At 47.4% G+C, this 13,383-nt stretch overlaps 2 protein-coding genes across 17 annotated transcripts in view; one reads left to right on the forward strand and one right to left on the reverse strand.

The window, feature by feature from the left end:
* The window catches only part of EDAR (ectodysplasin A receptor), a 58,991-nt gene extending 52,472 nt beyond the window's left edge, over positions 1 to 6,519 (forward strand). For 3 of the 4 annotated variants that reach the window (XM_082426493.1, XM_082426492.1, XM_082426491.1), the window contains one exon: positions 75 to 4,992. In XM_082426493.1, the coding sequence (XP_082282619.1) occupies positions 75 to 397 (323 nt within the window). In that variant the 3' untranslated portion in view covers positions 398 to 4,992. The other variant, XM_082426494.1, reaches the window with a different exon arrangement.
* The window catches only part of CCDC138 (coiled-coil domain containing 138), a 60,352-nt gene continuing 53,028 nt past the window's right edge, over positions 6,060 to 13,383 (reverse strand). For 12 of the 13 annotated variants that reach the window (XM_082426487.1, XM_082426484.1, XM_082426481.1 and 9 more), the window contains 2 exons: positions 9,567 to 9,705; positions 7,445 to 7,914 (listed from right to left, as the gene is read on the reverse strand). In XM_082426487.1, the coding sequence (XP_082282613.1) occupies positions 7,749 to 7,914; positions 9,567 to 9,705 (305 nt within the window). In that variant the 3' untranslated portion in view covers positions 7,445 to 7,748. Of the gene's footprint in view, positions 7,205 to 7,444; positions 7,915 to 9,566; positions 9,706 to 13,383 lie in introns of those variants that run through there. The other variant, XM_082426482.1, reaches the window with a different exon arrangement.

Below are 13,383 nucleotides of genomic sequence, written 5' to 3' on the forward strand. Positions count from 1 at the left end.
AAAAAGAGTCTAGAAAGCCTTTTCGAAGATGTCACACTTCTGCCGATCTCTGACTGTGGTCCTTTGTCGCACAGGCCTCAGCCCCACGGAGCTGCCGTTCGACTGCCTGGAGAAGACCAGCCGGATGCTCAGCGCCACGTACAACTCGGAGAAGGCCGTGGTGAAGACGTGGCGCCACCTGGCCGAGAGCTTCGGGCTCAAGCGGGACGAGATCGGGGGCATGACGGACGGCCTGCAGCTCTTTGACCGCATCAGCACGGCCGGCTACAGCATCCCGGAGCTGCTCACCAAGCTGGTGCAGATCGAGCGGCTGGACGCCGTGGAGTCCCTGTGCGCAGACATCCTGGAGTGGGCGGGCATCCCGCCGCCCGCCGCCCCGCTGCCCCCCGCGTCCTGAGCGGGGCCCGCGGACCCCGTGGGTGGGTGGTCTCCTGCGCACCAGGGACCCCTCGCTGGTTTGAGGAACGGGAGGAAACAGGCCCATCTCCCGGTCTAACCAAAGACAGAAATCCACGTGGACATGCCGGCCCGCCAGCCTCGCCGGCCCCAGCGAGTCTGCGCATCCGTGCGGCCTGCCTGCCACTCCCTCCTCCGCGGACACGGTCGGCGCCACCCGTGTGCACCAGCAGTGCTGGGAGGACAGACGTGAAGCCTCTGGTCCCTGGCTGCGGGGAGTTCACAGCCCGGGAGAGACAGATGTTCACCTGGAAGACGGCACACAACCTGAGGGGGGAGCGCTTCCTCTGGGAGATGAAGCAGGTGGGCGGGTGTCCCCACGAGGAACACAGCTCCAAGGCTGGGAAAGCTGCAAGAGGCAGGCCCCGTGCCACGCCCTCCTGCTCCAGGCTCAGGCGTGGGTCTGAATCACCCACGTGGCCCTGGGGTCACTGTCTCCCTGTGGCCCTTCCAGTCACACGGAAGCCCCTGCCACCTGCCCCACGCGCTGGTCCGCAGGGCATCCGGTCAAGGGCTGCCACAACCGACCTCACCGCTGCACGAGTCCTGCCTGGGGGCCAGGGGTCCCTGCACCGCTTCCCGCTCTCATCCGCACTCGGATGGCACCCTCTGCGGCCACAGTGCTCAGGGACACAGGCCACTGGCTTCAAACAGAAACAAGTGGTCGGCTCTGCTTGGAAAAGGAAATCACGACTTCCTGAGAGGCCAGCCGCATAACCCCAGGTTTCCTAGTGGCACCTTCCGAGCCCGTCACGGAATGTGGGCCTGCAGCCATGGAGCGCCTGGGCTCGGGGTCCGGGGACCTGGTCTGCTCGTGCCAATGTGGGCCATTTTCTTCCCCTGCCAAGCCTCAGTTTCTGTTCTGCAAATAAGAGGTTAGTCTGTGATTCTGCATCAGGGAAAATAAAGTTCAAGTGAGTAAAAATGAAATGGAGCTGGAGGAGATGCCAGGCCTTCCATGGACGTGAGCACAGTGTGAATCACCGGGTGAAATGTGGATACAAACTCTCAGAACAGGCGTCCTCCCAGTAACTACAGTGTTTCGCAGAGGCTGGGAGAGCAAGTTAGTAGACAGGCCTTCTTGGCAGATTCTCTCACTATACCTGCTGTCGCCGGGAACCGGGCAGAGACCACACCAGGGGGTTAATTTTGAGTTCACTGCTCAGCCCCCAGGGACAGGTCTGATCCTGGTTGTTCCTAAATTAAAACCAGTCTCGGGTTTATGTTTGTAAAATTACAAGTCACATGACTGAGCAAATACTTCTGGGGAGGAAGTCATCGTCGTATGCTTAAAGCAACCAGTGAGTTCCCACCAGTGAACATGGAACACACTGTGACAGGATCACAGTTAGGCCCTGAATGTTTAGTATTGTCATGTGCTGCGTCTGTCTGCTGCTGTTCTTCAGAACCTACTTGGTGTATCCTGCAGGCTGCGTTCTCCACAGCACAACCTAAGTATCCTTCTCGTTCCTCCGTGGACCCTTGGTGCCCCTTTCCCTGCTCTGTGATGATGGTGATGAGGCCCCCACCTCGGCGAGGCTGCAAACGTCAGGGGAGGAGCAGGGGCGGCCTCGGTTCACTCGGTTCTCGGTTCTCGCTGGGCCAGAGGTCCAGCGGCACCGGGCCTGTTTCGTTGGCTCAACCTGCCATTTCTAGGGCGTTCATCCTCTCAGAGCGACACGATCCCTTGTCATTTGCTTCTCTGGAAACAAATCCAAGAACAGGTTTTACTCTGGTGAGCTTTAGCCTACGTGGTGGGATTCAGATCAGTGAGACCCCAAGAATGATCACTGAGCAAGGCTGGGGTCCACTGCCAGTCTGTACGGAGATGGCCACCACTTCTGCTGGAATAAAAACACTTAGAGCACACCCAGGCCGGAGCAGTGGCCCTTGGCCAGTGAAGTCTTAATCATCAGTATTTGCGTCTAACTCTGTACATGTCGCTTATTTTACAAGTTCAGTAAACAAACCAATACAAAGGAGACTCCGGACTGCTCCAGGGAGCCCTCTCGGGGGTGGAGGGGGAGGCAGGGTGAGTCGGGTGTGGTCCCTCTGCTCCTGGCTGGCGCCTGTGTGAGACGAGCAGCCCCGTCAGAGGCCGGGCGGGGGTCCCAGCCGGCCCTATCCCCTCCAAGGGCACGCACCCTCCTCGGCAAGGGCCACCTCCCTGTCAGCGGGAGCAGAGGGGCTGGAGCAGAAGCCCGGGTGGCGGGGGAGTGTCGGGGAGGCAGGATGCGAAGAGGAGGCCCAAGGAGGGGAACAGTGAAGGGGCCCGTGGACACCAGACGGCCAAGGGACCACACGAGGAGGAAAGGGGCTCGGGGACTTGGCGACGACATAGCGGAAGGTCCACGGCGGGTCAGCAGTTAGAACAGGTAAAGACCAGAGAGAGAAACACAACTCCTGGAGAACTCCCAACCCTGAAAACCTCTGCTGGCACGAGACACAACCCGCACCTCGGTGCCGCCACGGGAAGGCAGCCAGCCCTGTCCTGGCCGGCACCCTGGTGTCCTGCAGTCGCAGGGCACCTGAGCACGGCAATCACAGGTGACAGGGACAGCCACCTGCGTGGCCTTGTTTTCTGCCGCCCAGGGCTCTCCTGCCCGTAATCTTCACAACAGTCCTGTGCAGGATCGTCCTGACTCTAGTCTCCTCATTCAAACAAAACCTTTTGTGAGCGTGCCACACACGGGCACGGTGCCTGACACACCCCTCCCTCCGTGTCCTGAAACAACAGGGCAGCCCAGCTTCCAGATGCAAAACCTGCGACTCAGAAATGCCGCTGCTCAGGGTCACACCACCTGGGCCAGCACTTCCCAGCCCACCTGCCGAATCTACGACCAAGATCCTGGGCGGGGCTTCCACACACACCAGCTTCACACCTGGACGAGCCCCTCCCCCAGAGCCCTGGTGGGGACGATGTCACACTTAGAAGGACCTGAGGCACTTCCACACCCTCCAGGACACCCCAGGATGGTGAACTCAGACGTCAGGGGTGGGGCAGGATGCTTTAAAGCCCACCCAGGCGACTGTAATGTGCATCCAAGATTGACAGTCACTGTGTGAGACAAATGACTGCTAATTGCTGGAAAATGGGACTACAAGGGTCAGCTGTGGAGTCATGGAGAATGAGACCAGCGGCTGGAACATACTCCACTACATGCACCTGTGTGCTTACATATATGTAAACTTTTAAACTGCACACGTGTACAAAAACACCTTCAAACAGCAGCAAAGCATTAAAAATGAGAATAGGAGTTCTGTTTTCTTTCTGCATCCCAGACTGTGCTCCCTGTACCTGGAGACCCCTTAGACCTGCACCCTCACAGGTTTTAGTTCTTTTTAGCCATAGTAAATATGGCTGTTCACAGTTTAGTTTTACTCACGTATTTACCACTTTCTTCGCTATTTCATCTTGCCTCTTCAACCTTCTGAAACCATTCTGCTTTTTCCTAAAGTACACCCTTTAGAGGTTGAAGTGGAATTTATTGGTAGTGAATATTTGGTTTCTCTGAAATGTCCTCCTCTTGCCCCTGTCTTGGGAAGGGTGTTGATGAGAACCCCCAGGCTGACGGCCGGCCCTTTGAATCAACCTGTCTTCTCTCTTGGGCCACGTGTAAGCATCTGGTCTTCAGTGTTCTTTCATTTCTTCCTATACGATGTTTCTAGGTAGCGATTTCTTTGTACCTCTCTCGCTTCTAATTCATTTGGCTTCTTGAACTGGAGATTCATATTTTCCATCCTTCCTCCGTAATTTATCCTTAGCCATTACTTTTTCAGATCTCTCTGCTGTTCTTCTTTCTGGAGCTTGTTTATACGTATGTTAGCTCTTTTTATGCTTTATCCTTTATGTAAGAGAGTCTTTTAGGTTTTTCTTGTTTCCCTATGGGCATTCTGCATAATCACTATGACCAATTTTCCTTTTAATCTTATCCGTTGAATGTCTAATTTCATTGGTTATATTTTCACTTCTAGAAGTTATTTTTCAAAACTTTGCAGTCAGTGTTGTTAGTCCCTTGTTTCTTCATTGTATCTGCAATCACCTCGTTTCTTTAAACCTAGGCAACAGGACTCATACCGTACTTCAGCATCTCCACTGCTCAGGCAGGCACCCCCCACTCACCCTCCGCAGACCAGAGTTTCCCCAATTTCATCACACGTGTTGCCTTCAGGGGTCCCAACTCTGCAGGGATCACGGTTCAACCCACCCCACTGATGGCCCCTCGTCTCTGCCTTCCTGGCTCAGGGCCCCTGGGCCCCAGGCCTCCATTACCCACCTGATTCTTCTGCGTCGCCCTCAGTTCTGGCTCCCAGGGATCCTCTGCTTTGCCACCAGCTCGGGGCGCGGGGCAGGGGGCAGTGTCCCCGACATTCTTAGCTGCACCAAACCTGGGGGATGGAGTCCGCCACCCGCTGGAATCAGGCTCTCTACTCGACTTGCTTCTCACTCCAGCAGGCATGGGGGCTGGAGGAGAGGTCGTGAGCCCCACCCAGAGCCGGGTGAAACCCAGCACCGCGAGCGCTCGCCTTCCCCTTCCCCCTCACGGCAGGTCTCCCCAGCCCGTGTCTCTTCCAACCTGTGTGAGGGCGACAATGACAAGACCCAGTGCAAGGCTCTGACGAGGATTAAACAACAACACAGGTAAGAACTCAGCTCAGTGTTGACAAGTACCAAAAACTTCTTTCTCTAATCCTGCCTGTTAATTTTTCCAGATGAGTTACGATGATTTTCCCAAGTTCTAAAAAGAATTCTTTTGGAATTCTGATTGGGATTAGTTTTAGTTGAAATGTAGAGCAACTCGGGGAGATGTGGCCTCCCACCCAGAACACGGAGTCCGTCCCCATCAAATCCTCCCCAATGTCTGGCAGCCAAGCTTGGACAGTTGCTCATTAGGTTCTGAACCTTCCTTGTTAACGTTTGATTCCTGTTTCATAAAAGTTTATTATGTAAACTATTAACTTCACTACTAACACTGAAGTGAAACAGTAATTTCTAATTAGTGATTGCTGGAGTATTTAAAAGCTCTGCAATTGTACGTTTATCTTGTAAACGGACATCCTGCTAAGGTTCCGTAAGCTCCCCAGGTGGGCACCTCACCTGCACCTCCTTCCCCAATGTTACGCTTCCTTAAACATCCACCATGTGTCACAGGACTTTTAACAGGCATGTGTCCAGTGTTTCACAGTAACTTTGCTGATTTCATGGCCCTTTAAACATACTGTAGTGAGTTTTATCAGGAATCTAAGTTGAATTATAGAGTGTATGGCTTTCTACCTTTGCTCAGCAAATACAGGAAACTATATATTTTTTTATTACCAGAAAGCCAACCTGGTATTTCTAGAACGCATGCTACCCTAGTTGGTCGTGGATTAATGTTCCTGTAACATACGGTTGGTGTTGATTTGTTCACATTTCTTTGAAACTTTTGAACCTTTTATTCTTTCTTTCTTTGACAATTTTTGGTACTGGGTTCATGCTATCTGTATAAAATGAATGTTTTTTCCTACATTCTGGGCCAGTTTAAATAGCTTTAAATATTTCCTCTTTGAAATGTTAAAACAATTCACCTGCAAAACATCTGGAATTAATGTCATTTTAAAAATTAATTTTCACGCTTTTATAAGACTTTAATGATTTTCTATTGCAGACTTCTTGAGGCAATTCTGATAGTTTGTCTTTTTCTAGAAAACAGTCCATTCCATCCAGATTTGCAAATTTATCAACATAGGGCAATACAGAATTTATTCATAATTTTAAAAACCTCCCTTACTTATCCTAAATATGTATTTTTATTCTTCACATGTTCCTGGCTTTCTATGTTTTGCCATGTCTGTATACGTATTTTAGTTTTCAGTTAAAAGCAATCTCTTCTGCTTTTAATAGTGGTTACTCTGACATTTTCCAAAAGCATTCTTTATCCTTCATTTTTCTGTCAAAGTCAGTAGTGAAATGGAATGGTGAAAATGTAGAAAACTGCTCCTAACTAGCTCCCCCTCTCCACCTAGATCCCAGGGCCCCTGTTAATTCTGTTTTTGACATCGATTAATAGAGTCTCATCCAAATACTCTCAACTACTGCTTTCCCCATTATTTACCCTTTTGAGGAATTTAACATTTCATTCCATTTTATACACAAATTACAACAAACCTTTAAACCTATTTATGTTTCAGAGCCCACTACAGTCTTTTGGTACGAGGTTGAGTTAATAAACTCAATTTTAAGTTGGTTAGAATAATCTGTGCAGTTTCTTTCCTCAGGAATAGTACGTAAGCGGATAACTTCTGAACACCTGCAAACCTGAAAACACCGACGACAGGCATGCTCACTAGGTGTAAGTCCTCCCGATCGACCTCTGGCATCGCAGGAGCTGGCTTGCTTTTCTTCTCCTGCAGGTGGCGGCCCATCATCCCTGGCGTGTGCTCACAGGCCTTCAGTCCCCACTCGACTCCGGCTCTCAGCTCAGCTCCTGCTCGGCCTGTGCCCTGTGGCCCCTTCGGAAAGAAGCACCAGCCCCGACGCTGTGCGCCCGCCGCCCTCTCCCGGCACCTCCCCTGCTGCCCAGCACTGGCTCCACCTCCTGAAGCACTGATGATGGGTTTGTTTCTCACGTTCACTGTCGCTTCTGCATTTTTAAGTGCCACATTAGCCAGCTCTTTCTTTATGGATTTCTGTTTCTACTTCACAAACAGCACAGTTTCTTACCTTCTTTTGAAGAGGCCCAAATTTCCTGAGACTTTCTTCCTGATTCTGAAAATGAGATTAAATGCTGATAGAGGATAATCTCTGTGAGTCTTCAGTATGATTTCTTCTGTGTATCAGTTTTCTGTCCTACGCCCCGAGCTCTACCCAGACCTCTGGCTACATCACTCACCTCTGATGGCAAGAGAGCTCTCTGGGTGCGGGAACTATGGCGGCTAAAGTGTGTGTACATATGCTTCTAGAAGGGGCACTTTTAACATATTAAGAAAACAGAACGATGACATGCTCTAACCTTGTTCCCATATGCATGCCAATTTATTCCAAAGAATTTTCCTACAACATTTTTACAAAACGTAACCCCAGGGTCATTAACCCTGAAAATTCCATCGTGTACATTAGTACCACCTTAGCTGAATGGAAGAAATCCACATTCCACAGCTTCTACAGGTTTCATTTTAAAGGTTAAAAAAATTTTCCATTTTTCATGATAAATGATGCTACTCGTAACTTTACTTGGTAGTTACTTTGGTGATTTTTACAATCTTACAAGTAGCGACACATAGGTAATACCTATAAATAATAATGAGCCAGCCTAAGGGTTTGCACTGGCGGCCAGGGAGTTGCATTTTGTTAAACCCAAATTGAACAGAGTTGAATTCAGGTTAATACAGAGAAATGCATGCTCTGGATGTGTCGTCCTTTGTATTTCTTGAAGCATCAGATGAACTGTAAAGAGTTCAAAGAGCTTCTTATTACTCCTGTAAGAGAATGAGCACATTAATTGAATTACGCGCACTTAGGGACAGTGAGAGATACGTTATGTGTAAATGTGGGCAAATGGGTAACTAAAGGATTAACATGCCAAGACAAACAAAACAGCTTGTATGAAATAGGCCTAAAGTGGAAAAGTATTCAAGGAGAAAAGAGAATGCTTTATCATCCTGAAACCTGCACCCTATTCACTACTAGAGCGGACTTTTCCCTCACAGCCGGAAAGAGTGAAATACTTGACCACCTTATTTTAAGTAGGCTGGGCTTCCTAATGTAGCAGAATATTACTTGGCCTCTTGACTTGGCTCCAAAATACCTTTGCAACCATCCTCTGTATAGTAACCAGTCAGTAACTTCACTTTCGATTAGTGAGAATGACACCTGGTAGCATATTTCCTATTTCCTTGTGTACATCTATCTCTTTGCCTCTCCAGTAACCCACGTGACCACCACCCGATACAGAAGGGTTTACAGATTTACGCTAAGACTTGCTTGGGCGTCAACTACTCCCAACTCCTCATTCAAGCTTCGTTCTAGTTCTTTATCTACGTCTGAAATGAACACAAACTACAAAACACATCGCCAGCCGTAAAGCACTCTGGCCGAAGGACACAGCTGCACTGGGCACTACTTCAACAAAGCCCAGGGATTAAGAGCTGAGAAGAAATTAAACCTAAGTGACGCCACTGCAGCCTTGTGCCACCACAGAGGGTAAACGGCAACAGGCCTCCTCGAGAATTTACTGATTACAAATCAAGACAATCACAGCTAGTCAGCCTGCAGGAAAAGGAAAACAATGAACTGACAAGTTTAGCTGATACCAGAGCTAAACTAATAATTTGGTGAGTTGCGTATGAGGTTACAATTTGACAATTAATAATTCCCTACAGTGTGGTACGGTGTGCGACACCAAACAGAACAGACAGACCTGCGGTCACACAACCACAAGTAATTTCAGGATGCGTTGTATTCACGATCCCTGCATGCTGAGGCCTGGCGAGATAGCCCGTTTCACTGCCATGGAGGTCACAGGCGGGGGGACGGGGGCGGGGTGGGCAGAGGAGCTGAACTGGCCCAACACTGCACTGTCATAAAAACGCAATGGACAGAAGGTGCTCAGAGGTGCCTCAAGAGAAACACGAGCGTATACAAGATTCCAGGAGAACACAGCTTAAAGTCTATGTCCTTTTTTTATAATTTAAAAACTGGTTATACCAGTGTGTGCATTGGGGAAAGAAGAAATATGAAAAGAAAGCCCTCAATTCTTGCAATAAAACCAAACTAGTGGCAGTAGCATGCCCATGAGAGTTTGTTACCAGCATCATTTAAAATCTTTTCTGCCTGATTCATTCTCTTCCCTAAACTCACTGCAGTCAATAATAAGGATCTACAAAATATATTCTTTTATTCTCTCCCTTATTTTCACCTGTTGCATCACAGAACACCAGTGTGCAGGAAGCTGTTCGAGGGTTCACTCTGTCACTAAGCGCGTGGTCTTGGATCAGTGTTAATATTCTACACATTTATTGGAAACTTTGATTTAGTCATCACAGTTGAGCCACTACAGGATTCGGAAACATCTAAATGATCACAGTAAGATATGTTCTAATAAAAAATGTTAGAAATACGAAATTCTTACTTGATTTTGGACAGTTTCTGTAGGATGATGCTGAGCTTCTCTAGGATGTGGAGATCAAGCTTTGGGCCCCGGAGCAGCACCGAGCAGGTCCGGAAGAAGAGGGAGCAGCTGCACACCTCCAGGAAGGGCTGCAGGAACCCTGCAAGACAGGCAGGTCCGCGGTGAGGGGCCAGCGCACCTGGGGGCGGGGCTTACCAACACTGAATTGGGTTTTCATTCTTTCCCCTCTTAAACTATGGGGAAAAGTGCCATCATCTGAAGAATTAAAATACTACTGGCTCTTGCTGAACGATGCAAACCGAAGGTAAGACCATTTCCCCTGGTGTCAAACTTCCATTAAGCGGAATCTAGAAGAAAGTCCGTAAGAGGACGCTGTTTAAATACTTAGCGGTAAGAAATCCTGTTGGGGTAGTAATTTTTTAAAAACCCTAAATTTAAGAATTGCATTTACGTGCTAATGACAACTTACATAATTGCTGAATAGGAAAAAAAACTTTTTAAAGCATAAAAGCAAAAGTGGGAAAGATTCATAAAAGATTGAAAAATTTTATAAAGTAAAAAACGTAAATGTCTATGTAAAAGAAATTAGAACAAATTAAAAGGCGAATGCTCTAAAAAGCAAAACAAAAGGGAAATGCCAAACTTGGTGGGGCGGGAGTGGGGGGCAGAAATCTCCTCGTAATATATTTGCCAGAAGAATTGATATTTTACTATAAAAAGAGCTCTTATAAATCATTAAGAAAAAGATGGACCTAATATTTTTAGAAATGAGCAAAGGGTACAAGCAAGCAACTCAAAACAGAACAAAAGCAGTAAAAATATTCAACTCAGTATTGATGTAATGAAATAACTGGAATTTGCCAAATTCGTATGAAAAGACTTAAGTGTGTATATCCTTTGACAGAGACGTATACAAAGGTGTATGAAAAAGAGTCCCTGTAAAGTCTGTAACCGTGAAAACTGAAAGCTCCACTGAACAAAACAATGTGTAAAAATGCTTTCCAAGGTGTAAATCACTTATATTTGTAATTAGGGAAGCTTGGACAGAAACAAAAATCATACAATAACATTAAACTGTGGCCTTTAAAATAGTTAAATTCCCCTGTAAAACTCAGGGGCTCCCACAATGGAGACAGAACTTTATTTCAAGCCAAATCAGTGACTAAAGGACATAAGAATAAGAGAAATTTGCACTCATCATTCTTTTTGAGCACATAAGCACAGCCGGAAAGACTCTATGTCAGTATTTTGATGGTGTACTGAGTAAAATAAACTATTAAGTAGTGAAATTGGCAAAACCCAAGATAACAGTCGGAGGAATGTTCTGGTAACAGGAAGTGAAAGCTGGTGCATGGAGACAAGGTCAGTGTGCCCTTTGCACGGGACCCCGAGGTGAGAAGCAGGAGGGGAAATGCACACCTCCCCACAGGAGTCCACCAAGTGTCTACATGTGTTTCGATCTCAGACACACAGACTCTTTCTGAAGAATGAACTTTAGGTTACGAGTATGGTGCACATAATCTGCAAATAGATTAAAAATACACCGAGAGTTCAAGCAGCTTCGTTAAGCAATGGTACACCTTCTTTGGTTCACATCCTGAGACCCGTGGTGCAAGTCACTCTCAACCGGAAGGCTGACCACTGCACGGCTGACGAGTGAGGTCCGGGGAGAGGGACCAGTCCCCAGTCACTGCCGGAGCCACCTCTGGGGGTTCTCGACACTGCTACAGGCCACAGTATCAATGCTTTCCATTTAAAAGCCCCCAAAACACCTAAGAAAGTTATGATAGTTGTTTGTAAATTGCAAAAGTGTAAGAGAGTGCATCTCCCTTTATTTTGCTTTACTTTACGTGTAAATCAGGTCCTGGCATGAATAAAAACACAGACATTTACAAGTAAGCACTTCCAAATAAAAGTGAACTTCCTTGTATGACCTCTGTAATGGAAAAAGGCCAAGACCATCCAAAGAGTTTAATATACCCGCATATTTTAAAAGTAAAGCTTATAAAGGTCTTTTAGAAGCAAAAGAGGTTCACTGGCTTGATTTCCAATCTCTCTTCTGACCTGTGAGACAGACATTAAATAAGAGAAAGGAAATTCTAAGATTCATATATGCCTTAGGTTAGGTTTACCTATAAGGGTGAAACATTGTAGTCTTAACATTTTTTTCAGTACTACAGTGTTTAACTTTATGTATTTTTTAAGCTTAGAAGAATTTCAATTTGAATACACGTGGCCAGTACGAGAGAGGAAAAGAAGAACGGAAGGCCCAAAAGGCCAGGTGATTCCTCTTCTAAACTTCACTGATGTCTTCACTGATTAAAATGGGAAGATAAAAGTGCTTGAGAGAATTTCTCTCCCCAACACCTAGTCATATGGATCAAAAATCGTAAAACAAATGAAACAAAAAACAAAAAACCTCATTTACAAAACCAAACCCACACACAGACACAGGAAGGGGAGAAGTCCTCGTCACGACCTTAAAACTGGCAGCAGGCGGCCCAGGACAGAAGCACCAAGTTCCAGAGCAGGGCCTGAGCCCACCTCGACGCCCCTCTTCCGCAAGACACGGGGGAGGGGACACAACCTCGGGAATTCTCACCAACCCCCCCCCCCCCCCAGCAAACCCGCAGGGGAGCCACTGCCGCCTCTTCACTCTTCCGACAGACAATCAACTGAAAACAAAGTCCCAGAGCGAACTGTACTGGGAACCAGCTGAAGCCAAGAGAATTTCTCTATGGGAACAGGACACCCACGCCTCCCACTAACTAGATTAAATGAACCCAAATGAGATATTTTAGCAGAATCTGAGAAGTGAGAACACAGCCCTGAGAATCTGGCAAAGAGCATGTCACCACCAGAGCCACCGGCTACAGGAAAGAATGGATACATTAGGGAAAAGGGCTTTCAAACTGTGGCACGGAAGGGAGAGAACACCTGGACGGGGACGAATGGTAGGCAGAGCGTAGAAGGCCCGCCCCGTCCACGAGGACAGGGAACCAGTCATCAGAGACAGATGAACCGGTTTGCAAGGCAGAAACAGAGACACAGATGTAGAGAACAAACGTATGGACACCAAGCAGGGGGCGGGGGGGGGAAGGATTGGGAGACTGGGATTGACATATATACACTAATATGTATAAAATAGATTTAAAAAAAGAGAGAGAGACAGCACGTCAACTCGGTGAGCATGTTACAGCAATCAATCAACCAATCAATCGGAAAGGGATATAGCACACACAAGGCAGAGTCAAACCTAAAAGAAAACACAAAGAACAGAACAGTTTTCCACAAGAGTTCTGAGGTCTCAGTTAACCTAATAAGAACAAGGCTAGTCAATAAAATAAGAAAGAAAAGATGATAAACAACAGGATTTAAGAGAGAGAGAATCAAAACACCACCATTAAAGAAGTAATAAATTAAAACATCAAGAAACCGAAAGGACAGAGCTGAAAATTAGATTACTATCGTAACAATCCGATCATCACAGAGAGTGAAAACCAAAATGAAAGGACCAGAAAGAAGCCAAGATATGGAAAACCATCAAAAAAGATCCATGAGGACAACTAGTGTTCCGAACAATATAAAGTTAATAAAAGAAAAGTATTACATATTATGTTATATGTGAAATGCTAAGTGGACACAGAACTGAACCTGCAGATCCAACGAGCACAACAGCAACCGAGACAACGTCCAAGGGCTACACCCTGGGCTTGCGGGAGGAAGCAGCCATCAACCACCCAGGAGAGCAGCAGGGCACCACTGCTGGGAAGGCCGGGTTGCCCACTGGCCTCTCGAGACAGCTGCAAAGCACCGC

This window comes from Balaenoptera physalus (genome assembly GCF_965194825.1).
Source record: "Balaenoptera physalus genome assembly, chromosome: 15".
Classification (NCBI taxonomy): domain Eukaryota; kingdom Metazoa; phylum Chordata; class Mammalia; order Artiodactyla; family Balaenopteridae; genus Balaenoptera; species Balaenoptera physalus.